Genomic DNA, 27,316 nt, shown 5'->3' with positions numbered 1-27,316 from the left:
TGACTCTGTACCAGTACCCCCCTGTATATAGCCTCCACATTGACTCTGTACCGGTACCCCCTGTATATAGTCTCCACATTGACTCCGTACCGGTACCCCCTGTATATAACCTCCACATTAACTCTGTACTGGTACCCCCTTTATATAGCCTCCACATTGACTCTGTACCGGTACCCCCTGTATATAGCCTCCACATTGACTCTGTACCGTAACACCCTGTATATAGCCTCCACATTGACTCTGTACCGGTACGCCCTGTATATAGCCTCCACATTGACTCTGTACCGTAACACCCTGTATATAGCCTCCACATTGACTCTGTACCGGTACGCCCTGTATATAGCCTCCACATTGACTCTGTACCGGTACCCCCTGTATTTAGCCTCCACATTGACTCTGTACCGGTACCCCCTGTATATAGCCTCCACATTGACTCTGTACCGGTACCCCCTGTATATAGCCTCCACATTGACTCTGTACCGGTACCCCCTGTATATAGCCTCCACATTGACTCTGTACCAGTACCCCCTGTGTATAGCCTCCACATTGACTCTGTACCGGTACCCCCTGTATATAGCCTCCACATTGACTCTGTACCGGTACCCCCTGTATACAGCCTCCACATTGACTCTGTACCGTAATACCCTGTATACAGCCTCCACATTGACTCTGTACCGGTACCCCCTGTATATAGCCTCCACATTGACTCTGTACCGGTACCCCCTGTATATAGCCTCCACATTGACTCTGTACCGGTACCCCCTGTATATAGCCTCCACATTGACTCTGTACCGGTACCCCCTGTATATAGCCTCCACATTGACTCTGTACCGGTACTCCCTGTATATAGCCTCCACATTGACTCTGTACCGGTACCCCCTGTATATAGCCTCCACATTGACTCTGTACCGGTACCACCTGTATATAGCCTCCACATTGACTCTGTACCGGTACCCCCTGTATATAGTCTCCACATTGACTCTGTACCGGTACCCCCTGTATATAGCCTCCACATTGACTCTGTACCAGTACACCCTGTATATAGCCTCCACATTGACTCTGTACCGGTACCCCCTGTATATAGCCTCCACACTGACTCTGTACCGGTACCCCCTGTATATAGCCTCCACATTGACTCTTTACCGTAACACCCTGTATATAGTCTCCACATTGACTCTGTACCGGTACCCCCTGTATATAGCCTCCACATTGACTCTGTACCAGTACCCCCTGTATATAACCTCCACATTGACTCTGTACCGGTACCCCCTGTATATAGCCTCCACATTGACTCTGTACCGGTACCCCCTGTATATAGCCTCCACATTGACTCTGTACCAGTACCCCCTGTATATAGCCTCCACATTGACTCTGTACCGGTACCCCCTGTATATAGCCTCCACATTGACTCTGTACCGGTACCCCCTGTATATAGCCTCCACATTGACTCTGTACCGGTACCCCCTGTATATAGCCTCCACATTGACTCTGTACCGGTACCCCCTGTGTATAGCCTCCACATTGACTCTGTACCGGTACCCCCTGTATATAGCCTCCACATTGACTCTGTACCGGTACCCCCTGTATACAGCCTCCACATTGACTCTGTACCGTAATACCCTGTATACAGCCTCCACATTGACTCTGTACCGGTACCCCCTGTATATAGCCTCCACATTGACTCTGTACCGGTACCCCCTGTATATAGCCTCCACATTGACTCTGTACCGGTACCCCCTGTATATAGCCTCCACATTGACTCTGTACCGGTACCCCCTGTATATAGCCTCCACATTGACTCTGTACCGGTACTCCCTGTATATAGCCTCCACATTGACTCTGTACCGGTACCCCCTGTATATAGCCTCCACATTGACTCTGTACCGGTACCACCTGTATATAGCCTCCACATTGACTCTGTACCGGTACCCCCTGTATATAGCCTCCACACTGACTCTGTACCGGTACCCCCTGTATATAGCCTCCACATTGACTCTTTACCGTAACACCCTGTATATAGTCTCCACATTGACTCTGTACCGGTACCCCCTGTATATAGCCTCCACATTGACTCTGTACCAGTACCCCCTGTATATAACCTCCACATTGACTCTGTACCGGTACCCCCTGTATATAGCCTCCACATTGACTCTGTACCGGTACTCCCTGTATATAGCCTCCACATTGACTCTGTACCGGTACCCCCTGTATATAGCCTCCACATTGACTCTGTACCGGTACCACCTGTATATAGCCTCCACATTGACTCTGTACCGGTACCCCTATATATAGTCTCCACATTGACTCTGTACCGGTACCCCCTGTATATAGCCTCCACATTGACTCTGTACCAGTACCCCCTGTGTATAGCCTCCACATTGACTCTGTACCGGTACCCCCTGTATATAGCCTCCACATTGACTCTGTACCGGTACCCCCTGTATACAGCCTCCACATTGACTCTGTACCGTAATACCCTGTATACAGCCTCCACATTGACTCTGTACCGGTACCCCCTGTATATAGCCTCCACATTGACTCTGTACCGGTACCCCCTGTATATAGCCTCCACATTGACTCTGTACCGGTACCCCTTGTATATAGCCTCCACATTGACTCTGTACCGGTACCCCCTGTATATAGCCTCCACATTGACTCTGTACCGGTACTCCCTGTATATAGCCTCCACATTGACTCTGTACCGGTACCCCCTGTATATAGCCTCCACATTGACTCTGTACCGGTACCACCTGTATATAGCCTCCACATTGACTCTGTACCGGTACCACCTGTATATAGCCTCCACATTGACTCTGTACCGGTACCCCCTGTATATAGTCTCCACATTGACTCTGTACCGGTACCCCCTGTATATAGCCTCCACATTGACTCTGTACCAGTACCCCCTGTATATAGCCTCCACATTGACTCTGTACCGGTACCCCCTGTATATAGCCTCCACACTGACTCTGTACCGGTACCCCCTGTATATAGCCTCCACATTGACTCTTTACCGTAACACCCTATATAGAGTCTCCACATTGACTCTGTACCGGTACCCCCTGTATATAGCCTCCACATTGACTCTGTACCGGTACCCCCTGTATATAGCCTCCACATTGACTCTGTACCGGTACCCCCTGTATATAGTCTCCACATTGACTCTGTACCGGTACCCCCTGTATATAGCCTCCACATTGACTCTGTACCAGTACCCCCTGTATATAACCTCCACATTGACTCTGTACCGGTACCCCCTGTATATACTCTCCACATTGACTCTGTACCGGTACCCCCTGTATATAGCCTCCACATTGACTCTGTACCAGTACCCCCTGTATATAACCTCCACATTGACTCTGTACCGGTACCCCCTGTATAGAGTCTCCACATTGACTCTGTACCGGTACCCCCTGTATATAGCCTCCACATTGACTCTGTACCGGTACCCCCTGTATATAGCCTCCACATTGACTCTGTACTGGTACCCCCTGTATATAGCCTCCACATTGACTCTGTACCGGTACCCCCTGTATATAGCCTCCACATTGACTCTGTACCACTACACCCTGTATATAGCCTCCACATTGACTCTGTACCGTAATAACCTGTATATAGCCTCCACATTGACTCTGTACCGTAATAACCTGTATATAGCCTCCACATTGACTCTGTACCGTAATACCCTGTATATAGCCTCCACATTGACTCTGTACCACTACACCCTGTATATAGCCTCCACATTGACTCTGTACCACTACACCCTGTATATAGCCTCACTATGTTATTTTATTGCTGCTCTTTAACTACTTGATACTTTTATTTCTTATTCTTATGTTTTTGTTTTTTGTTTTAAACTGCATTGTTGATTAAGGGCTTGTAAGTAAGCATTTCCCTGTAAGGTCTGTTGTATTCAGCATTTCCCTGTAAGGTCTGTTGTATTCAGCATTTCCCTGTAAGGTCTGTTGTATTCAGCATTTCCCTGTAAGGTCTGTTGTATTCAGCATTTCCCTGTAAGGTCTGTTGTATTCAGCATTTCCCTGTAAGGTCTGTTGTATTCAGCATTTCCCTGTAAGGTCTGTTGTATTCAGCATTTCCCTGTAAGGTCTGTTGTATTCGGCGCACGTGACTAATAAAATTTGATTTGGATTTTTTGAAAAAGGCCTGTGGTGATGATGAAATTATAAAATATAAAGACCACCATTTCTAATTGGCTATACATAAACTCTTTATCATCCTCAGCTCTGGCATCTTCCCCAATATTTGGAACCAAGGCTTGATCACCCCAATCCAGTGGAGACAAATTTGACCTCAATAACTACCGTGGGAAAAATCCTCTGCATTATCATTAACAGCAGAATAGTACATTTCCTCAGTGAAAACAATGTACTGACCAGATTACTGTACGACAGACCACGTATTCACCCTGCACACCCTAAATGACAAACAAACAAACAAACCAAAACAAAGGCAGTCTTCTCATGCTTTGTTGTTTTCAAAAAAGCTTGTGAATCAATTTCCATAGTCGTGAAGCTAATAGCAGTGACACTATTACTGTGTAGCTCTGGTAGGGCAACATGCCGGTGTTCGACCAGTCGGCGAAAGCCAACATCATCCACGACAGAGGATGGTTGATTGTCAAGGCCAATGAATTCCATTATCTTGGCATTACTGGAATTCGCCCTTTGAGTCTCGCTGAAATGTTCTTACTCTTTCAAATGACTGCTGGACTTGTTGACTCCTCCATCCACACAGCAGACATTGTGGGCTAGGTTAGGAACGCTGTGTTGCACGTGTAGCGTAAAATTCTATGTGGCGTCATTACATTATGTACGTACGTTATATAGGCATGTAGATCAGCTTTGACATTGGTTTTGACATCGGCGTTAAACTAGACAGACATCGGTCCGATGCCGATGTTGGCATTTTTAGCAAATATCGTCCGATTACAATATGTTCACCGATATATTGTGAATCCCTAATTAAGAACGATATATATCACAATGTGATACATCACTGAAATTGCGTCGAGAAAAACAGCCTTCTAAAATGACATTCTTACAGTGGTTCGTCCTTTAAAAGTTGCCGGGATGAGAACGGGAAGGGGTCCCAAAGACGTTAAAAGTTGCAGCGTACTGCGGCCCAGCTTGCAGAAAATCTATGGCACGTATTTACTTTAAGTGTGAACCGCTGGTACCATTAATGCTAGTTAGCGCTAGTTTGACCACCAGAGGGCATCTTTGAGAAGAATTTGATAGTCTTCAATAGTGGCTGTACTAGAGAATGCAGGCCAGGGTTCAGTTCCTCGACGGGGAGGAAGGAGTAGGCTGTCCTTGTAAATAAGAATTTGTTCTTAATTGATTCCATGTGTGTTATTTCATAGTTTTGATGTCTTCACTATTCTTCTACAATGTAGAAAATAGAAAAAATATAGAAACATCCTGGAATGAGTAGGTGTGTCCAAACTTTTGATTGGTACTTGCTTCATTAATTTGATTAATATTATGATGTTTCTATTCCAAGAAAAACAAAAAACCCTCTGGGTTTCCGTTAGGATGGAACTGAAAATATGGCGCTGTACAATGTGACGGTCGAGAGTACAGTACTGGGCTATTTAGCTAAAGAACCCCTAACTTCAAAATGCTCTTTAAATAAATAAGACCTACACCACTTTTTACAGCACTGTACTCAACACTACTGAGACTCATGTCGCCTACGGTAGGCCTACAATATATAGAAAAATATGACGTGACTCTCTGCCAATAATTACATATAGAGGATTGGAGGAGATTTCTGTAATTCAGTGATATTTATTCCCAAAGTAATTCGTTATGGATCCATAACTAAATAAAAATCAGCATTTTTATCATTATTTTATGAACGAAAGCATAAAGATGCCATCATTGTTTTAGTTTGAAAGTGCACTAAGAACAGAACAGCGGGAATGTTTCCCCTAGTCAGCCTGGTACCGTACTAAACCACAAACCACAAAGTCCTGCAGCATGATCGCAAAACCTTATGTGGAGCTGTACCTACACTGATTGTACAAAACATTAGGAACACCTGCTCTTTCCATGACGTATACTGACCAGGTGAATCCAGGTGAAAGATATGATCCCTTATTGATGCCACCTGTTAAATCCACTTCAATCAGTGTAGATGTAGGGGAGGAGACAGGTTAAAGAAGGATTTTTGAGACATGGATTGTGTATGTGTGCCATTCAGAGTGTGAATGGGCAAGACAATATTTAATTGCCTTTGAACGGGGTATGGAAGTAGGTGCAAGGCACGCCAGTTTGATTTGTGACAAGAACTGCAACGCTGCTGGGTTTTTCACACTCAACAGTTTCCTGTGTGTATCAAGAATGGTCCACCACCCAGAGGACATCCAGCCAACTTGACACAACTGTGGGAAGCATTGGAGTCAACATGGGCCAGCATCCCTGTGAAACGCTTTCACGTCTCGTAGAGTCCATGACCCGATCACATTGAGGCTGTTCTGAGGACAAAAGGTGGTGCAACTCAATATAAGGCAGGTGTTCCTAATGTTTTGTACACTCAGTGTATAATGACAGCTAATAGCCAACATAACAAAACAATACCTTTACATTCAATATTGATTAGATCAGAAATGGACAACTGGCGGCCCGACATTTCTACGCCCGTAGATAATTTACCCCCCCCAAACAAAAAAATATATATAAAACATATATACAGTCTGCCTCCGCTGTCTCTCTCTGCCTCCGCTGTCTCTCTCTGCCTCCGCTGTCTCCTCTCTGCCTCCGCTGTCTCCTCTCTGCCTCCTCTCTGTCCCCGCTGTCTCTCTCTGCCTCCGCTGTCTCCTCTCTGCCTCCGCTGTCTCCTCTCTGCCTCCTCTCTGTCCCCGCTGTCTCTCTCTGCCTCCGCTGTCTCCTCTCTGCCTCCGCTGTCTCTCTCTGCCTCCTCTCTGTCCCCGCTGTCTCTCTCTGCCTCCGCTGTCTCCTCTCTGCCTCCGCTGTCTCAGCTCTGTCTCAGCTCTGCCTCCGCTGTCTCTCTCTGTCTCAGCTCTGCCTCCGCTGTCTCTCTCTGCCTCCGCTGTCTCTCTCTGCCTACGCTGTCTCCTCTCTGCCTCCGCTGTCTCTCTCTGCCTCCGCTGTCTCAGCTCTGCCTCCGCTGTATCGCTCTGCCTCCGCTGTATCGCTCTGCCTCCGCTGTATCGCTCTGCCTCCGCTGTCTCTCTCTGCCTCCGCTGTATCGCTCTGCATCCGCTGTATCGCTCTGCCTCCGCTGTCTCAGCTCTGCCTCCGCTGTATCGCTCTGCCTCCGCTGTATCGCTCTGCCTACGCTGTCTCAGCTCTGCCTACGCTGTCTCGCTCTGCCTCCGCTGTCTCTCTCTGCCTCCGCTGTCTCCTCTCTGCCTATGCTGTCTCTCTCTGTCTCAGCTCTGCCTCCGCTGTCTCTCTCTGCCTCCACTGTCTCTCTCTGCCTCCTCTCTGCCTCCGCTGTCTCAGCTCTGCCTCCGCTGTCTCCTCTCTGCCTCCTCTCTGCCTCAGCTCTGCCTCCGCTGTCTCTCTCTGCCTCCTCTCTGCCTCCGCTGTCTCAGCTCTGCCTCCGCTGTCTCTCTCTGCCTCCTCTCTGCCTCCGCTGTCTCCTCTCTGCCTCCGCTGTCTCCTCTCTGCCTCCGCTGTCTCTCTCTGCCTCCGCTGTCTCCTCTCTGCCTCCGCTGTCTCCTCTCTGCCTCCGCTGTCTCTCTCTGCCTCCGCTGTCTCTCTCTGCCTCCGCTGTCTCTCTCTGCCTCCACTGTCTCTCTCTGCCTCCTCTCTGCCTCCGCTGTCTCAGCTCTGTCTCAGCTCTGCCTCCGCTGTCTCAGCTCTGTCTCTCTCTGCCTCCGCTGTCTCTCTCTGACTCAGCTATGCCTCCGCTGTCTCCTCTCTGCCTCCGCTGTCTCAGCTCTGCCTCCGCTGTCTCCTCTCTGCCTCCGCTGTCTCCTCTATGCCTCCGCTGTCTCCTCTCTGCCTCCGCTGTCTCTCTCTGCCTCCGCTGTCTCCTCTCTGCCTCCGCTGTCTCCTCTCTGCCTCCGCTGTCTCCTCTCTGCCTCCGCTGTCTCCTCTCTGCCTCCGCTGTCTATCTCTGCCTCCGCTGTCTCCTCTCTGCCTCCTCTCTGTCCCCGCTGTCTCTCTCTGCCTCCGCTGTCTCCTCTCTGCCTCCGCTGTCTCCTCTCTGCCTCCGCTGTCTCTCTCTGCCTCCGCTCTGTCCCCCTGTCTCTCTCTGCCTCCGCTGTCTCCTCTCTGCCTCCTCTCTGTCCCCGCTGTCTCAGCTCTGCCTCCGCTGTCTCCTCTCTGCCTCCGCTGTCTCCTCTCTGCCTCCGCTGTCTCAGCTCTGCCTCCGCTGTATCGCTCTGCCTCCACTGTCTCCTCTCTGCCTCCGCTGTCTCCTCTCTGCCTCCGCTGTCTCTCTCTGCCTCCGCTCTGTCCCCCTGTCTCTCTCTGCCTCCGCTGTCTCCTCTCTGCCTCCTCTCTGTCCCCGCTGTCTCAGCTCTGCCTCCGCTGTCTCCTCTCTGCCTCCGCTGTCTCCTCTCTGCCTCCGCTGTCTCAGCTCTGCCTCCGCTGTATCGCTCTGCCTCCGCTGTCTCCTCTCTGCCTACGCTGTCTCCTCTCTGCCTACGCTGTCTCCTCTCTGCCTCCGCTGTCTCTCTCTGCCTCCGCTGTCTCTCTCTGCCTCCGCTGTCTCTCTCTGCCTCCGCTGTCTCCTCTCTGCCTCCGCTGTCTCCTCTCTGCCTCCGCTGTCTCTCTCTGCCTCCGCTGTGTCCTCTCTGCCTCCGCTGTCTCATCTCTGCCTACGCTGTCTCCTCTCTGCCTACGCTGTCTCCTCTCTGCCTACGCTGTCTCTCTCTGCCTCCGCTGTCTCTCTCTGCCTCCGCTGTCTCCTCTCTGCCTCCGCTGTCTCTCTCTGCCTCCGCTGTCTCTCTCTGCCTCCGCTGTCTCCTCTCTGCCTCCTCTCTGTCCCCGCTGTCTCTCTCTGCCTCTGCTTTCTCCTCTCTTCCTCCGCTGTCTCCTCTCTGGCTCCGCTGTCTCCGCTCTGCCTCCGCTGTCTCCGCTCTGCCTCCGCTGTCTCAGCTCTGCCTCCGCTGTCTCAGCTCTGCCTCCGCTGTCTCAGCTCTGCCTCCGCTGTCTCTCTCTGCCTCCACTGTCTCTCTCTGCCTCCGCTGTCTCCTCTCTGCCTCCGCTGTCTCCTCTCTGCCTCCGCTGTCTCTCTCTGCCTCCGCTGTCTCTCTCTGCCTCCTCTCTGTCCCCGCTGTCTCTCTCTGCCTCCGCTGTCTCCTCTCTGCCTCCGCTGTCTCCTCTCTGCCTCCGCTGTCTCTCTCTGTCTCTCTCTGCCTCCGCTGTCTCAGCTCTGCCTCCGCTGTCTCAGCTCTGCCTCCGCTGTCTCAGCTCTGCCTCCGCTGTCTCTCTCTGCCTCCACTGTCTCTCTCTGCCTCCACTGTCTCTCTCTGCCTACGCTGTCTCCTCTCTGCCTCCGCTGTCTCTCTCTGCCTCCGCTGTCTCTCTCTGCCTCCGCTGTCTCTCTCTGCCTCCGCTGTCTCTCTCTGCCTCCACTGTCTCCTCTCTGCCTCCGCTGTCTCTCTCTGCCTCCGCTGTCTCTCTCTGCCTCCGCTGTCTCCTCTCTGCCTCCTCTCTGTCCCCGCTGTCTCTCTCTGCCTCCGCTGTCTCCTCTCTGCCTCCGCTGTCTCCTCTCTGCCTCCGCTGTCTCTCTCTGTCTCTCTCTGCCTCCGCTGTCTCTCTCTGCCTCCGCTGTCTCTCTCTGCCTCCGCTGTCTCTCTCTGCCTCCTCTGCCTCCTCTCTGCCTCCGCTGTCTCAGCTCTGTCTCAGCTCTGCCTCCGCTGTCTCAGCTCTGTCTCTCTCTGCCTCCGCTGTCTCTCTCTGCCTCCGCTGTCTCCTCTCTGCCTCCTCTCTGTCCCCGCTGTCTCTCTCTGCCTCCGCTGTCTCCTCTCTGCCTCCGCTGTCTCCTCTGCCTCCGCTGTCTCAGCTCTGTCTCAGCTCTGCCTCCGCTGTCTCAGCTCTGTCTCAGCTCTGCCTCCGCTGTCTCAGCTCTGCCTCCGCTGTCTCAGCTCTGCCTCCGCTGTCTCAGCTCTGCTTCCGCTGTCTCAGCTCTGCCTACGCTGTCTCGCTCTGCCTACGCTGTCTCGCTCTGCCTACGCTGTCTCGCTCTGCCTACGCTGTCTCCTCTCTGCCTACGCTGTCTCCTCTCTGCCTCCGCTGTCTCTCTCTGCCTCCGCTGTCTCTCTCTGCCTCCGCTGTCTCTCTCTGCCTCCGCTGTCTCCTCTCTGCCTCCTCTCTGTCCCCGCTGTCTCTCTCTGCCTCCGCTGTCTCCTCTCTGCCTCCGCTGTCTCCTCTCTGCCTCCGCTGTCTCCTCTCTGCCTCCGCTGTCTCCTCTCTGCCTCCGCTGTCTCCTCTCTGCCTCCGCTGTCTCAGCTCTGCCTCCGCTGTCTCAGCTCTGCCTCCGCTGTCTCTCTCTGCCTCCACTGTCTCTCTCTGCCTCCGCTGTCTCCTCTCTGCCTCCGCTGTCTCCTCTCTGCCTCCGCTGTCTCCTCTATGCCTCCGTTGTCTCCTCTCTGCCTCCGCTGTCTCTCTCTGCCTCCTCTCTGTCCCCGCTGTCTCTCTCTGCCTCCGCTGTCTCCTCTCTGCCTCCGCTGTCTCCTCTCTGCCTCCGCTGTCTCTCTCTGTCTCTCTCTGCCTCCGCTGTCTCAGCTCTGCCTCCGCTGTTTCAGCTCTGCCTCCGCTGTCTCTCTCTGCCTCCACTGTCTCTCTCTGCCTCCACTGTCTCTCTCTGCCTACGCTGTCTCCTCTCTGCCTACGCTGTCTCCTCTCTGCCTCCGCTGTCTCTCTCTGCCTCCGCTGTCTCTCTCTGCCTCCGCTGTCTCTCTCTGCCTCCACTGTCTCCTCTCTGCCTCCGCTGTCTCTCTCTGCCTCCGCTGTCTCTCTCTGCCTCCGCTGTCTCCTCTCTGCCTCCTCTCTGTCCCCGCTGTCCCTCTCTGCCTCCGCTGTCTCCTCTCTGCCTCCGCTGTCTCCTCTCTGCCTCCGCTGTCTATCTCTGTCTCAGCTCTGCCTCCGCTGTCTCTCTCTGCCTCCGCTGTCTCTCTCTGCCTCCGCTGTCTCTCTCTGCCTCCGCTGTCTCTCTCTGCCTCCGCTGTCTCTCTCTGCCTCCGCTGTCTCTCTCTGCCTCCACTGTCTCTCTCTGCCTCCACTGTCTCTCTCTGCCTCCGCTGTCTCAGCTCTGTCTCAGCTCTGCCTCCGCTGTCTCAGCTCTGTCTCTCTCTGCCTCCGCTGTCTCTCTCTGCCTCCGCTGTCTCCTCTCTGCCTCCTCTCTGTCCCCGCTGTCTCTCTCTGCCTCCGCTGTCTCCTCTCTGCCTCCGCTGTCTCCTCTGCCTCCGCTGTCTCAGCTCTGTCTCAGCTCTGCCTCCGCTGTCTCAGCTCTGCCTCCGCTGTCTCAGCTTTGCCTCCGCTGTCTCAGCTCTGCCTCCGCTGTCTCAGCTCTGCCTCCGCTGTCTCCGCTCTGCCTACGCTGTCTCGCTCTGCCTCCGCTGTCTCGCTCTGCCTACGCTGTCTCGCTCTGCCTACGCTGTCTCCTCTCTGCCTCCGCTGTCTCTCTCTGCCTCCGCTGTCTCTCTCTGCCTCCGCTGTCCCTCTCTGCCTCCGCTGTCTCCTCTCTGCCTCCGCTGTCTCCTCTCTGCCTCCGCTGTCTCCTCTCTGCCTCCGCTGTCTCCTCTCTGCCTCCGCTGTCTCCTCTCTGCCTCCGCTGTCTCTCTCTGTCTCAGCTCTGCCTCCGCTGTCTCTCTCTGCCTCCGCTGTCTCTCTCTGCCTCCGCTGTCTCCTCTCTGCCTCCGCTGTCTCCTCTGCCTCCGCTGTCTCAGCTCTGTCTCAGCTCTGTCTCCGCTGTCTCAGCTCTGCCTCCGCTGTCTCAGCTCTGCCTCCGCTGTCTCAGCTCTGCCTCCGCTGTCTCCGCTCTGCCTACGCTGTCTCGCTCTGCCTCCGCTGTCTCGCTCTGCCTACGCTGTCTCGCTCTGCCTACGCTGTCTCCTCTCTGCCTCCGCTGTCTCTCTCTGCCTCCGCTGTCTCCTCTCTGCCTCCGCTGTCTCCTCTCTGCCTCCGCTGTCTCCTCTCTGCCTCCGCTGTCTCCTCTCTGCCTCCGCTGTCTCTCTCTGTCTCAGCTCTGCCTCCGCTGTCTCTCTCTGCCTCCGCTGTCTCTCTCTGCCTCCGCTGTCTCTCTCTGCCTCCGCTGTCTCTCTCTGCCTCCACTGTCTCTCTCTGCCTCCTCTCTGCCTCCGCTGTCTCAGCTCTGTCTCAGCTCTGCCTCCGCTGTCTCAGCTCTGTCTCTCTCTGCCTCCGCTGTCTCTCTCTGCCTCCGCTGTCTCCTCTCTGCCTCCTCTCTGTCCCCGCTGTCTCTCTCTGCCTCCGCTGTCTCCTCTCTGCCTCCGCTGTCTCCTCTGCCTCCGCTGTCTCAGCTCTGTCTCAGCTCTGCCTCCGCTGTCTCAGCTCTGTCTCAGCTCTGCCTCCGCTGTCTCAGCTCTGCCTCCGCTGTCTCAGCTCTGCCTCCGCTGTCTCAGCTCTGCCTCCGCTGTCTCCGCTCTGCCTACGCTGTCTCGCTCTGCCTCCGCTGTCTCGCTCTGCCTACGCTGTCTCCTCTCTGCCTCCGCTGTCTCCTCTCTGCCTCCGCTGTCTCTCTCTGCCTCCGCTGTCTCTCTCTGCCTCCGCTGTCTCCTCTCTGCCTCCGCTGTCTCCTCTCTGCCTCCGCTGTCTCCTCTCTGCCTCCGCTGTCTCAGCTCTGTCTCAGCTCTGCCTCCGCTGTCTCCTCTCTGCCTCCGCTGTCTCAGCTCTGCCTCCGCTGTCTCTCTCTGCCTCCGCTGTCTCAGCTCTGCCTCCGCTGTCTCAGCTCTGCCTCCGCTGTCTCCTCTCTGCCTCCGCTGTCTCGCTCTGCCTACGCTGTCTCGCTCTGCCTACGCTGTCTCGCTCCGCCTACGCTGTCTCCTCTCTGCCTACGCTGTGTCCTCTCTGCCTCCGCTGTGTCCTCTCTGCCTCCGCTGTGTCCTCTCTGCCTACGCTGTCTCTCTCTGCCTCCGCTGTCTCAGCTCTGCCTCCGCTGTCTCTCTCTGCCTCCGCTGTCTCCTCTCTGCCTCCGCTGTCTCCTCTCTGCCTCCGCTGTCTCTCTCTGCCTCCGCTGGTCATAGCTCTGCCTTCGCTGTCTCAGCTCTATGCTTCTACAGTGTCTTCAGAAAGTATTCAGACCCCATTACTTTTTCCACATTTTGTTACATTACAGCCTTATTCTAAAATGTATAACATTTATTTTTTACCTCAGTAATCTACCCACAAGACCCCATTATAGCAAAGCAAAAAACGTTTTTTAGAATTTTTTACAAATGTATTATAAATAAAAAACATAAATTACTTATTTACATAAGTATTGAGACCCTTTGCTATGAGACTCGAAATTGAGCTCAACTGTGGGACCTTATATAGACAGGTGTGTGCTTTTCCAAATCATGTCCAATCAATTGAATTTACCACAGGTGGACTCCAATCAAGTTGTAGAAACATCTCATAGATGATCAATGGAAACAGGATGCACCTGAGCTCAATTTCAAGTGTCATAGCAATGGGTCTAAATATGAACTTAACCTCTTATGGCTAGGGGGCAGTATTTTCACGGCTGGATAAAAAACGTACCCGATTTAATCTGATTATTAGTCCTGCCCAGAAACTAGAATATGCATATAATTATTAGCTTTGGATAGAAAACACTCCAAAGTTTCTAAAACTGTTTGAATGGTGTCTGTGAGTATAACAGAACTCATTTGGCAGGCCAAAACGTGAGAAGATTCTGTACAGGAAGTACCCTGTCTGACCATTTCTTGCCCTTCTTTGTCATCTCTATTCATTACAAAGGATCTCTGCTGTTACGTGACACTTCCTACGGCTCCAATGGGCTCTCAGAGCCCGGGAAAAACCTGAATGACGTAATTCAAAGCCCTGGCTGAAACACACGAGCGCTTTTGCTAAGTGGTCTATCAGAGGACAATGGGCTTCATGCTTGTGCACTGGCCGCCCCCGCCTTTCTGTTTTTCCCTCTTTTTACCGAAACGCAGATTCCCGGTCGGAATATTATCGCTTTGTTACGAGATAAATTGCATAAAAATAGATTTTAAACAGCGGTTGACATGCTTCGAAGTACGGTAATGGAATATTTAGAATTTTTTTGTCACAAAATGCGCCATGCGCACGACCCTTCTTTACCATTCGGATAGTGTCTAGAACGCACGAACAAAACGCCGCTGTTTGGATATAACGATGGATTATTTGGGACCAAACCAACATTTGTTATTGAAGTAGAAGTCCTGGGAGTGCATTCTGACGAAGAACAGGAAAGGTAAGACCATTTTTCTTATAGTAAATCTGATTTTGGTGAAGGCTATACTTGCCGGGTGTCTAAATAGCTAGCCCGTGATGGCTGGGCTATGTACTTAGAATATTGCAAAATGTGCTTTCACCAAAAAGCTATTTTAAAATCGGACATATCGAGTGCATAGAGGAGTTCTGTATCTATAATTCTTAAAATAATTGTTATGCTTTTTGTGAACGTTTATCGTGAGTAATTTAGTAAATTGTTAGTAAATTCCCCGGAAGTTTGCGGGGGGTATGCTAGTTCTGAACGTCACATGCTAATGTAAAAAGCTGTTTTTTTATATATAAATATGAACTTGATTGAACAAAACATGCATGTATTGTATAACATAATGTCCTAGGTGTGTCATCTGATGAAGATCATCAAAGGTTAGTGCTGCATTTAGCTGTCTTCTGGGTTTTTGTGACATTATATGCTAGCTTGAAAAATGGGTGTCTGATTATTTCTGGCTGGGTACTCTGCTGACATAATCTAATGTTTTGCTTTCGCTGTAAAGCCTTTTTGAAATCGGACAGTGTGGTTAGATTAATGAGAGTCTTGTCTTTAAAATGCTGTAAAATAGTCATATGTTTGAAAAATTGAAGTTTTCGGATTTTAGAGGAATTTGTATTTCGCGCCACGCCCATCATTGGATATTGGAGCAGATGTAAGAGGATAATTAAGATATTTTCTGTTTTCTATTTTCATACATTTGCAAAAGTTTCTAAAAACCTGTTTTTGCTTTGTCATTATGGGATATTGTGTGTAGATTGATGAGGAAAAATGTGTATTAAATCCATTTCAGAATAAGGCTGTAAGGTAACAAAATGTGGAGAAAGTCAAGGGGTCTGAATACTTTACGAATGCACTGTATGTCAGGTCTGATTACATCCCAGATAGACACATACAACCCAAGAGAAATAGTGTATGCATAACCAGTACCAATGATGCATACATACCCCTCCCTACTTTACTGGACTGTATAATACCATACATAACCCCTCCCTACTTTACTGGACTGTATAACACCATACATAACCCCTCCCTACTTTACTGGACTGTATAACACCATACATAACCCCTCCCTACTTTACTGGACTGTATAACACCATACATAACCCCTCCCTACTTTACTGGACTGTATAACACCATACATAACCCCTCCCTACTTTACTGGACTGTATAACACCATACATAACCCCTCCCTACTTTACTGGACTGTATAACACCATACATAACCCCTCCCTACTTTACTGGACTGTATAACACCATACATAACCCCTCCCTACTTTACTGGACTGTATAGTACCATTACATAACCCCTCCCTACTTTACTGGACTGTATAACACCATACATAACCCCTCCCTACTATACTGGACTGTATAACACCATACATAACCCCTCCCTACTTTACTGGACTGTATAACACCATACATAACCCCTCCCTCTTTTAGTCTGCAAACGGTGTCAGTGGAGGAGGTGTTAAACCTTTTGAAGTCATTACCTGATGGGAAATCTACAGGTTATGATCTTATGGACAATTTTTTGCTTCGCTGTGCTGCTCCCCAGATTGCAGTTCCACTGAGATACATATTTAATTGGTCACTGGAAAAGGGGATGTTTGCAAATGTATGGAAGCATGCTAAACTTTGTCCTATTCCAAAAAACTGCAAAGAACCCGCTACTCCTGCCAATAGTCGACCAATTAATCTACTCCCTACACTCAGTAAGATATTGGAGGGTATTGTGAGTAGACAAATATGGGAGTACATGGAAAATAATGATCTGATTACAGCCAATCAGCATGCTTATCGCAAAAATCATTCCACTACCACTGCATTGGTTGACATGACTGACCAGTGGCTCAATGCTATGGATAATGGCAAGTTTGTGGGGGTACTATTTTTAGATTTCAGTGCAGCATTTGATTTAGTGGATCATGAGATAATTTTTACAAAATGAATGCATTATGGTTTTAAGGAGGTAGCATTGAATTGGGTACAGTCATATCTAACTGACAGGAAACAGTCCACCTATATCAATGGTTCATTTTCTTCCCCTCATGCTTTAAACTGTGGAATACCGCAGGGCAGCTGCCTTGGGCCACTTCTTTATTTAATATATACCAACGACCTTTCCTATGCCCTAGCTGAAACTCAAGCTACTGTATTTGCAGATGATACTACAATTTATGCAGCAGGACAATCGGTTCAACAGGTACAGCAAGCTTTACAAGGAGATTTGGAGAATATTAGGGAGTGGGTTTGCCAGAATAAACTTGTTTTAAACACCAAGAAAACCAAAGTTATGTTGGTCTGTTCCACTAGGAAAAGGCCAAAACAGCATGGGATACAATTAAGTATGGGAGGAGTACAAATTGAAGAAGTGGCAGAAACCAAACTATTAGGAGTGCAGCTAGACAACTGCTTATCATGGTCACCTCAAATAACTAATCTATGTAAAAAAATTTATTAAAACAGCATGCATAATCAGAAGGATAGCTAAATATTTACCAGGAAAAATTCTTAAGCAAATAACACAAGCTTTAATTGAGAGTCAAGTGAACTACTGTTCTGTGGTCTGGGGAAATGCATCATCAAGTGAAGTTAGGAGGCTGCAGATTGCACAGAACAAAGCAGCAAGGATTGTTTTACGGTGGAGATATGGTTTTTTCTGTTGCAGTCATACGCAATGTTCTTGGTTGGTCATCAATCGACAAGATAATTGAAAAAAACATGCTTATTTTATTTCAGAATATACATAATTTAAAACGGCCATGTTCTATTCCCAACGGTATTCAGTTGGTAAGAGACAGACATTCAGTAAATACTAGGAATAGATTGTCCACCATCTATGCGTTATCCAGACAGAAAAGAGAAATAGGCAAAAGAACATTTCGATTTAGAGCAATAAAGAAATGGAATAAATTAACTGAGCAAACCAGAAACCTTTCAATATATACATTTAAACATTATTTTAAAACAATTTAAATATAATACACAGAAATGTTGTGGGATTACAGTAGATGAAGAATTCATATTTTTTAGATTGATTATTTATTTTTATTACGTTAGTATATTATGTATGTTTGTAATAGTGTGTTATATGTGAAAATGTGTTCGTATATAAATTGTATTTTAATATTTAAGGACTCTTGGAAGATTAGTCCAAATGGGGACTAAAAGAGATCCAAATAAAATCAAATCAAAATCAAATCCCTACTTTACTGGACTGTATAACACCATACATAACCCCTTCACATTTCACTGTATGATACAATGAATAACTTGTGGCTGAGTCCCAGAACTACTATGTCCTTTGCCAAAAATGCCAAACCGACCTTTAACCCCTTCCCCTTTTTCAATTGGAATTGATTATTTCAAAGCCCTGTGTAGGTAGGTATCATTTTGCACTATATTACCTGGAGTGGTGCTAAATGGAGATGGGTTGAGGAGGCTGGAGTTGCCATTGGCCAGGGGCATCGTCATGGGAACCAGGGAGGGCGCTGAGGTCAGGGTGGGGTTAAGGGGCATCGGGGTCAGGACGGGCATGCCGACAAACAGATTTGGCATCGAGCCCATACCTGTGGAGGTAGAGAGAATGACATTATCCCACTGTCCCACATATTCTCAAAACATCTCAGAGTAGGACTGGTAATCTAGGATCCGTTTTACATCATAACGAATAAGAGAGGGGACCTGATCCTAGTTCAACACTCCTACTGAGACTCTTTATGACCTGATCCTAGATCACCACTCCTACTGAGACTCTTTATGACCTGATCCTATATCCCCACTCCTACTGAGACTCTTTATGACCTGATCCTATATCACCACTCCTACTGAGACTCTTTATGACCTGATCCTATATCACCACTCCTACTGAGACTCTGTATGACCTGATCCTATATCAGCACTCCTACTGAGACTCTGTATGACCTGAACCTATATCACCACTCCTACTGGGAGACTCTTTATCACCTGATCCTATATCACCACTCCTACTGGGAGACTCTTTATGACCTGATCCTAGAACAGTACTCCTACTGAGACTCTGTATGACCTGATCCTATATCAACACTCCTACTGAGACTCTGTATGACCTGATCCTATATCACCACTCCTACTGAGACTCTGTATGATCTGATCCTATATCAACACTCCTACTGACTCTGTATGACCTGATTCTATATCACCATTCCTACTGAGACTCTTTATGACCTGATCCTATATCGCCACTCCTACTGAGACTCTTTATGACCTGATCCTAGATCAGCACTCCTACTGAGACTCTTTATGACCTGATCCTATATCAACACTCCTACTGAGACTCTTTATGACCTGATCCTAGAACAGTACTCCTACTGAGACTCTTTATGACCTGATCCTAGAACAGTACTCCTACTGAGACTCTTTATGACCTGATCCTAGATCAACACTCCTACTGAGACTCTTTATGAATACATGCCCTGATCACTGAGGTCACCATCCGTCTGGCCCTACCGAAGCATGCTGATGACTTCATAATGGAGGTGGGCGTGGCAGTGGGTGGCTGCTTCATGCTGATTGGTAGAGAGGGGGGAAGGCCCTGCCCTTGCAGCCTCAGTTTAATCAGCTTCATGGCGATAGAGAACTCTAGTTGGTCCATTCTCCCATCACTACCCATATCAGCTAGGGACCTGGGGGGAGGAGAGAAAGAGGGAGAGAGGGGGGAGAGATGGGGGAGGAGAAAAAGAGGAGGTGAGAGATAGAGGGGGGAGAGAAAGAGGGAGCGAGGGGGGAGAGACAGCAGGGAGAGAGAGAAAGAGGGAGCGAGGGGAGAGATAGAGGGGGAGAGAGAGAGAGCGGGGAGAGAGGGGGAGAGAGAGAGGGGGGAGAGAACGAGGGTAAGAAGGGGGGATAAAGAGGGAGAGAGAGGGAGAGAGAGGGGGGAGAAAGAGGGGGGAGAAAGAGAGGGAGAGAGAGAGGGGAGAGCGAGAGAGTGGGGAGAGAGAAAAAGAGGGAGAGAGGGAGAGGAAAGGGAGAGCGAGAAAGAGGGAGCGAGGGGGAAGAGAGAGAGGGGGAGAAAGAGAGGGAGTGAGGGGGAAGAGAGAGAGGGGGAGAAAGAGAGAGAGAGAGAGGGAGTGAGGGGGAAGTTATACACTGATTTAGTATAGATCCTCTCTAACGACAGGACAGTGTTTCCACCCAGGGAGGGGGGTGTGTTGTCTCACCAGATCTCAGCCAGGACTGGAGGAGGAAGGCCAGACTGGAGGAAGAACTGACTCGCCTGTTCACCTACACAACACAACACACACCTGTTAGACACACACACACTCACACACACACACCTGTTAGACACACACACACACACACACACTCACACACTCAATATCATACACACTCACACACACACTCACACACCTGTTAGACACACACACACACACACACACACACCTGTTAGATACACACACACACACACACACACACACACACACACACACACACACACCTGTTAGATACATATACACACACACACACCTGTTAGACACACACACACACACACACACACACACACACACACACACACACACCTCTGTCAGATACACACACACCTGTTAGACACACACACACACACACACACACACACACACACACACACACACACACACACCTGGTAGATACATATATACACACACAAACACACCTGTTACAGTGAGGGAAAAAAGTATTTGATCCCCTGCTGATTTTGTACGTTTGCCCACTGACAAAGAAATGATCAGTCTATCATTTTAATGGTAGGTTTATTTGAACAGTGAGAGACAGAATAACAACAAAAATATCCAGAAAAACGCATGTCAAAAATGTTATAAATTGATTTGCATTATAATGAGGGAAATAAGTATTTGACCCCCTCTCAATCAGAAAGATTTCTGGCTCCCAGGTGTCTTTTATACAGGTAACGAGCTGAGATTAGGAGCACACTCTTAAAGGGAGTACTCCTAACCGCAGCTTGTTACCTGTAAAAAAGACACCTGTCCACAGAAGCAATCAATCAATCAGATTCCAAACTCTCCATCATGGCCAAGACTAAAGAGCTCTCCAAGGATGTCAGGGACAAGATTGTAGACCTACACAAGGCTGGAATGGGCTACAAGACCATCGCCAAGCAGCTTGGTGAGAAGGTGACAACAGTTGGTGTGATTATTCGCAAATGGAAGAAACACAAAAGAACAGTCAATCTCCCTAGGCCTGGGGCTCCATGCAAGATCTCACCTCGTGGAGTTGCAATGATCATGAGAACGGTGAGGAATCAGCCCAGAACTACACGGGAGGATCTTGTCAATGATCTCAAGGCAGCTGGGACCATAGTCACCAAGAAAACAATTGGTAACACACTACGCCGTGAAGGACTGAAATCCTGCAGCGCCCGCCAGGTCCCCCTGCTCAAGAAAGCACATATACATGCCCGTCTGAAGTTTGCCAATGAACATCTGAATGATTCAGAGGACAACTGGGTGAAAGTGTTGTGGTCAGATGAGACCAAAACGGAGCTCTATGGCATCAACTCAACTCGCCGTGTTTGGAGGAGGAGAAATGCTGCCTATGACTCCAAGAACACCATCCCCACCGTCAAACATGGAGGTGGAAACATTATGCTTTGGGGGTGTTTTTCTGCTAAGGGAACAGGACAACTTCACCGCATCAAAGGGACAATAGACGGGGCCATGTACCATCAACTCTTGGGTGAGAACCTCCTTCCCTCAGCCAGGGCATTGAAAATGGGTCGTGGATGGGTATTCCAGCATGACAATGACCCAAAACACATGGCCAAGGCAACAAAGGAGTGGCTCAAGAGGAAGCACATTATGGTCCTGGAGTGGCTTAGCCAGTCTCCAGACCTTAATCCCATAGAAAATCTGTGGAGGGAGCTGAAGGTTCGAGTTGCCAAACGTCAGCCTCGAAACCTTAATGACTTGGAGAAGATCTGCAAAGAGGAGTGGGACAAAATCCCCCCTGAGATGTGTGCAAACCTGGTGGCCAACTACATGAAACGTCTGACCTCTGATTGCCAACAAGGGTTTTTCCACCAAGTACTTAGTCATGTTTTGCAAGAGGGGTCAAATACTTATATCCCTCATTAAAATGCAAATCATTTTATAACATTTTTGACATGCGTTTTTCTGGATTTTTTGGTTGTTATTCTGTCTCTCACTGTTCAAATAAACCTACCATTAAAATTATAGACTGATCATTTATTTTTCAGTGGGCAAACGTACAAAATCAGCAGGGGATCAAATACTTTTTTCCCTCACTGTAGATACACACACACACACACACACACACACACACACACACACCACACACACACACACACACACACACACACCACACACACACACACACACACACACACACACACACACACACACACACACACACACACACACACACACACACACACACACGTTATGTCAGGTTAGGTTAGGTCAGGTTGGAGACTCACCCGATATGAATCCCAGGACAGGTGTTAGAGAGTTAAACTGTTTATCATGTTTCAGCCTCTCCTCTGGACTGATGTTCCACATGCTGACTGCATCTATAGAGATCGGGGGGAGGGAGAGAGGGACGGGGAAAGAGAGGGGGACGGGGAGAGAGGGGGACAGGGAGAGAGAGGGGGACGGGGAGAGAGAGAGGGACGGGGAGAGAGAGAGGGAGGGAAGAGGAGAGAGAGAGGGACGAGGAGAGAGAGAGAGAGAGAGGGACTGGGAGAGAGGGAGAGAGGGACGGGGAGAGAGAGAGAGGGACGGGGAGAGAGAGAGAGGGACGAGGAGAGAGAGAGAGAGAGGGACGGGGAGAGAGGGAGAGAGGGACGGGGAGAGAGGGAGAGAGGGACGGGGAGAGAGAGAGAGGGACGAGGAGAGAGAGAGAGAGAGACGAGGAGAGAGAGACGAGGAGAGAGAGAGAGAGAGGAGAGAGAGAGAGAGAGAGAGAGAGAGAGAGAGAGAGAGAGAGAGAGAGCGGAAGGACAGGGAGAGAGGGAGGGAGAGGGGAAGGGGGAGGAAGGACAGAGGGCAGGGGGAGTAGAAAATGAATATATCAGAACAATCTTAAATAATATATAATCAATTACTAATGGTCCATATGAAGACAATGTGTATTTATTTTTAAGTATTAGATTGGTAAAGTGAGATTTACATTATTGTTGTGGGGATCAGATGGCACCCTATTCCCTATAGGCCTGGGCCAAAGTAGTGCACCCTATTCCCTATAGGCTCTGGACCAAAGTAGGGCACCCTATTCCCTATGGGCCCTGGACCAAAGTAGTGCACCCTATTCCCTATGGGCCCTGGACCAAAGTAGGGCACCCTATTCCCTATGGGCCCTGGACCAAAGTAGTGCACCCTATTCCCTATGGGCCTGGGCCAAAGTAGTGCACCCTATTCCCTATAGGCCTGGACCAAAGTAGTGCACCCTATTCCCTATAGGTCCTGGACAAAAGTAGTGCACCCTATTCCCTATAGGCCCTGGACCAAAGTAGTGCACCCTATTCCCTATAGGCCCTGGACAAAAGTAGTGCACCCTATTCCCTATGGGCCCTACATAGGGCATAGGGAACCATATGGGAGGCAGACAGGATCAGGCATCACTAATTGATCCAGACAGCAATAATCCATGATGAGGTCTATTTTCAGACTTTACTGTAGACGACCGAGTGGATGGGAAATATATTCACCAACTACAGGAAATATATCTCAGACCCTGATGGAGATTTCTGCTCCTCTTTAAGAGTTGTGTATATTGGGTTGTCTACTCCAGGGCCTGGTCCCAGCTGTTTGTGCTGCTGTAAACTGGTCAGCTAGGCTACTACTGCTCCTTATCTGTGTACGGGGAGGCTGTGGACTGTTGTGAAGTACGGGGAGGCTGTGGACTGTTGTGAAGTACGGGGGGGCTGTGGACTGTTGTGAAGTACGGGGAGGCTGTGGACTGTTGTGAAGTACGGGGAGGCTGTGGACTGTTGTGAAGTACGGGGGGGCTGTGGACTGTTGTGAAGTATGGGGAGGCTGTGGACTGTTGTGAAGTACGGGGAGGCTGTGGACTGTTGTGAAGTACGGAGAGGCTGTGGACTGTTGTGAAGTACGGGGAGGCTGTGGACTGTTGTGAAGTATGGGGAGGCTGTGGACTGTTGTGAAGTATGGGGAGGCTGTGGACTGTTGTGAAGTACGGGGAGGCTGTGGACTGTTGTGAAGTACGGAGAGGCTGTGGACTGTTGTGAAGTACGGGGGGGCTGTGGACTGTTGTGAAGTACGGGGAGGCTGTGGACTGTTGTGAAGTACGGAGAGGCTGTGGACTGTTGTGAAGTACGGGGAGGCTGTGGACTGTTGTGAAGTACGGGGAGGCTGTGGACTGTTGTGAAGTACGGGGAGGCTGTGGACTGTTGTGAAGTACGGGGAGGCTGTGGACTGTTGTCAAGTACGGAGAGGCTGTGGACTGTTGTCAAGTACGGAGAGGCTGTGGACTGTTGTGAAGTACGGGGAGGCTGTGGACTGTTGAAATACGGGGAGGCTGTGGACTGTTGAAATACGGGGAGGCTGTGGACTGTTGAAATACGGGGAGGCTGTGGACTGTTGAAATACGGGGAGGCTGTGGACTGTTGTGAAGTTCGGGGAGGCTGTGGACTGTTGTGAAGTACGGGGAGGCTGTGGACTGTTGTGAAGTACGGGGAGGCTGTGGACTGTTGTGAAGTACGGGGAGGCTGTGGACTGTTGTCAAGTACGGAGAGGCTGTGGACTGTTGTGAAGTACGGGGAGGCTGTGGACTGTTGAAATACGGGGAGGCTGTGGACTGTTGAAATACGGGGAGGCTGTGGACTGTTGTGAAGTTCGGGGAGGCTGTGGACTGTTGTGAAGTACGGGGAGGCTGTGGACTGTTGTGAAGTACGGGGAGGCTGTGGACTGTTGTGAAGTACGGGGAGGCTGTGGACTGTTGTCAAGTACGGAGAGGCTGTGGACTGTTGTGAAGTACGGGGAGGCTGTGGACTGTTGAAATACGGGGAGGCTGTGGACTGTTGAAATACGGGGAGGCTGTGGACTGTTGAAGTACGGGGAGGCTGTGGACTGTTGTGAAGTACGGAGAGGCTGTGGACTGTTGTCAAGTACGGGGAGGCTGTGGACTGTTGTGAAGTACGGGGGGGCTGTGGACTGTTGAAATACGGGGAGGCTGTGGACTGTTGTGAAGTACGGGGAGGCTGTGGACTGTTGTGAAGTACGGGGGGGCTGTGGACTGTTGTGAAATACGGGGAGGCTGTGGACTGTTGAAATACGGGGAGGCTGTGGACTGTTGAAATACGGGGAGGCTGTGGACTGTTGTCAAGTACAGAGAGGCTGTGGACTGTTGTCAAGTACAGAGAGGCTGTGGACTGTTGTGAAGTACGGGGAGGCTGTGGACTGTTTCTACTAATACTGTAGAACTTTGTTCTATAGCTGTATCCGTACCCATTGGATGCAGTGATCACAATATAGTGGCTATATCCAGGAAAGCCAAAGTTCCAACAGCTGGGCCTAAAATAGTTTATAAGAGATCATACAAAATATTTAGCTGTGACTCTGATGTGGATGATGTTAAAAATATTTGTTGGTCTGATGTGATTAATGAGATTAATGAGGAGCATCCAGACGCTGCTCTTAATGAATTTATGAAATTGCTTCTTCCAATTATGGATAAACATTCACCTGTTAAGAAACTGACTGTTAGAACTGCTCAGTTGGTAGAGCATGGTGTTTGCAATGCCAGCATGGTGTGTGCAATGCCAGGGTTGTGGGTTTGATTCCCACGGGGGGCCAGTACAATTATAAATAAAATAAAAAAAATTGAAAATGTATGCATTCACTACTGTAAGTCACTCTGGATAAGAGCGTCTGCTAAATGACTAAATGTAAATGTAAAAATGTTAAGGGTCCATGGATTGATGAACATGAACCTGTTAACTGTTAAGGCTCCAGGGCAGCCATCTACTCTTTAAAATTTTTACCAAAGACTTGTCCACTGGCGTTAAACAAAGCATGCTGTTGGCACTGGGGCCTTATCTGAGCAGACACCTGCCTACTGCTGTTTTCGTCCTTCCACTTGACATTGTGCCTTGGCTGTTTTTGGGCAACTGCCAAACTTGAACTCCACTTGACCGTAGTCTTTTGGACTCTCCCGCTGCCCGGTGTAGCGCTTGCCACCCTCCTGGCTTTCCACTGGCCTGAACTGGAAACTACCTCCCCTCTAAAGGTACTTCTCTCCTGGCTTTCCACCGGCCTGTACTGGAAACTACCTCCCCTCTAAAGGTACTTCTCTCCTGGCTTTCCACTGGCCTGAACTGGAAACTACCTCCCCTCTAAAGGTACTTCTCTCCTGGCTTTCCACTGGCCTGAACTGGAAACTACCTCCCCTCTAAAGGTACTTCTCTCCTGGCTTTCCACTGGCCTGAACTGGAAACTACCTCCCCTCTAAAGGTACTTCTCTCCTGGCTTTCCACTGGCCTGAACTGGAAACTACCTCCCCTCTAAAGGTGCTTCTCTCCTGGCTTTCCACTGGCCTGTACTGGAAACTACCTCCCCTCCAAAGGTGCTTCTCTCCTGGCTTTCCACCGGCCTGTACTGTAAACTACCTCCCCTCCAAAGGTGCTTCTCTCCTGGCTATCATACTGGTAACTCGGCCTCTGTTGCATTGCTGTTTTGATGGGCCCCAGCATTTAATCACATTGAGTAAGTCACCGCTCTCTCCTTGCTGTTGTTATGCTGGCTAGTTTTGTGAGCTTCGTTGTGTTTACTGTGGGTCCTAGTGCTGGCTGGGTTATAGTCTGTGGTTGGGTTTAATGTGGGTCCTAGTGCTGGCTGGGTTCTAGTCTGTGGTTGGGTTTATTGTGGGTCCAAGTGCTGGCTGAGTTCTAGTCTGTGGTTGGGTTTGTGGGTTCTAGTGCTGGCTGGGTTCTAGTCTGTGGTTGGGTTTATTGTGGGTCCTAGTGCTGGCTGGGTTCTAGTCTGTGGTTGGGTTTATTGTGGGTCCTAGTGCTAGCTGGGTTCTAGTCTGTGGTTGGGTTAATTGTGGGTCTTAGTGCTGGCTGGGTTCTAGTCTGTGGTTGGGTTTATTGTGGGTCTTAGTGCTGGCTGGGTTCTAGTCTGTGGTTGGGTTTATTGTGGGTCCTAGTGCTGGCTGGGTTCTAGTCTGTGGTTGGGTTTATTGTGGGTCTTAGTGCTGGCTGGGTACTAGTCTGTGGTTGGGTTTATTGTGGGTCCTAGTGCTGGCTGGGTTCTAGTCTGTGGTTGGGTTTATTGTGGGTCTTAGTGCTGGCTGGGTTCTAGTCTGTGGTTGGGTTTATTGTGGGTCCTAGTGCTGGCTGGGTTCTAGTCTGTGGTTGGGTTTATTGTGGGTCTTAGTGCTGGCTGGGTTCTAGTCTGTGGTTGGGTTTATTGTGGGTCCTAGTGCTGGCTGGGTTCTAGTCTGTGGTTGTTTGTGGGTTCTAGTGCTGGCTGGGTTCTAGTCTGTGGTTGGGTTCTGGTTTGCTGCCTACAACTATGATAATCCTACAAACTGTGTGATTCAATCTAATTTACTATGGCACTGTCAGGAATGATTGACTTTAAACTGATTCCTCACCAACCTAACTTATTTGCATGGATTTGAACGGAGTTTTTCCAAAATGGTGTCTACCACTTTCTGCCATACCGGGGAAACTGGCAGCAACCACCTCCAGAGACTATGAACGTTTCATCCCATGTAGGAGCTGCTTTCCTACGATGTGGAAACTGGCAGCTTATTGAGACGACATTGCAGCGTATCCTGGATCGGTCCCACTCTAAGACATTAAGTGTCTCACCCGTAATTTCCATCCAACCCCCCCCCCCCTTGAAGAATAAAAGGAGCAAAGCTT

The 27,316-nt window shown here is 49.7% G+C and overlaps 1 protein-coding gene across 1 annotated transcript in view; it reads right to left on the bottom strand.

The window, feature by feature from the left end:
• The window catches only part of LOC115175209 (intersectin-2), a 104,730-nt gene that overhangs the window by 40,971 nt on the left and 36,443 nt on the right, over positions 1 to 27,316 (bottom strand). Inside the window, exons 4-7 of the mRNA XM_029734459.1 lie at positions 21,905 to 21,997; positions 19,632 to 19,695; positions 18,922 to 19,097; positions 17,841 to 18,002 (exon numbers count right to left, since the gene is read on the bottom strand). Coding sequence (XP_029590319.1) covers positions 17,841 to 18,002; positions 18,922 to 19,097; positions 19,632 to 19,695; positions 21,905 to 21,997 — 495 coding nt within the window. The remainder of the gene's footprint in view (positions 1 to 17,840; positions 18,003 to 18,921; positions 19,098 to 19,631; positions 19,696 to 21,904; positions 21,998 to 27,316) is intronic.

Source organism: Salmo trutta, chromosome 35 (genome assembly GCF_901001165.1).
Source record: "Salmo trutta chromosome 35, fSalTru1.1, whole genome shotgun sequence".
In the NCBI taxonomy this organism is placed as follows: Eukaryota; Metazoa; Chordata; class Actinopteri; order Salmoniformes; family Salmonidae; genus Salmo; species Salmo trutta.
Note: the sequence above shows the minus strand (reverse complement) of the source record. Positions and strands in the feature narration are given on the sequence as shown.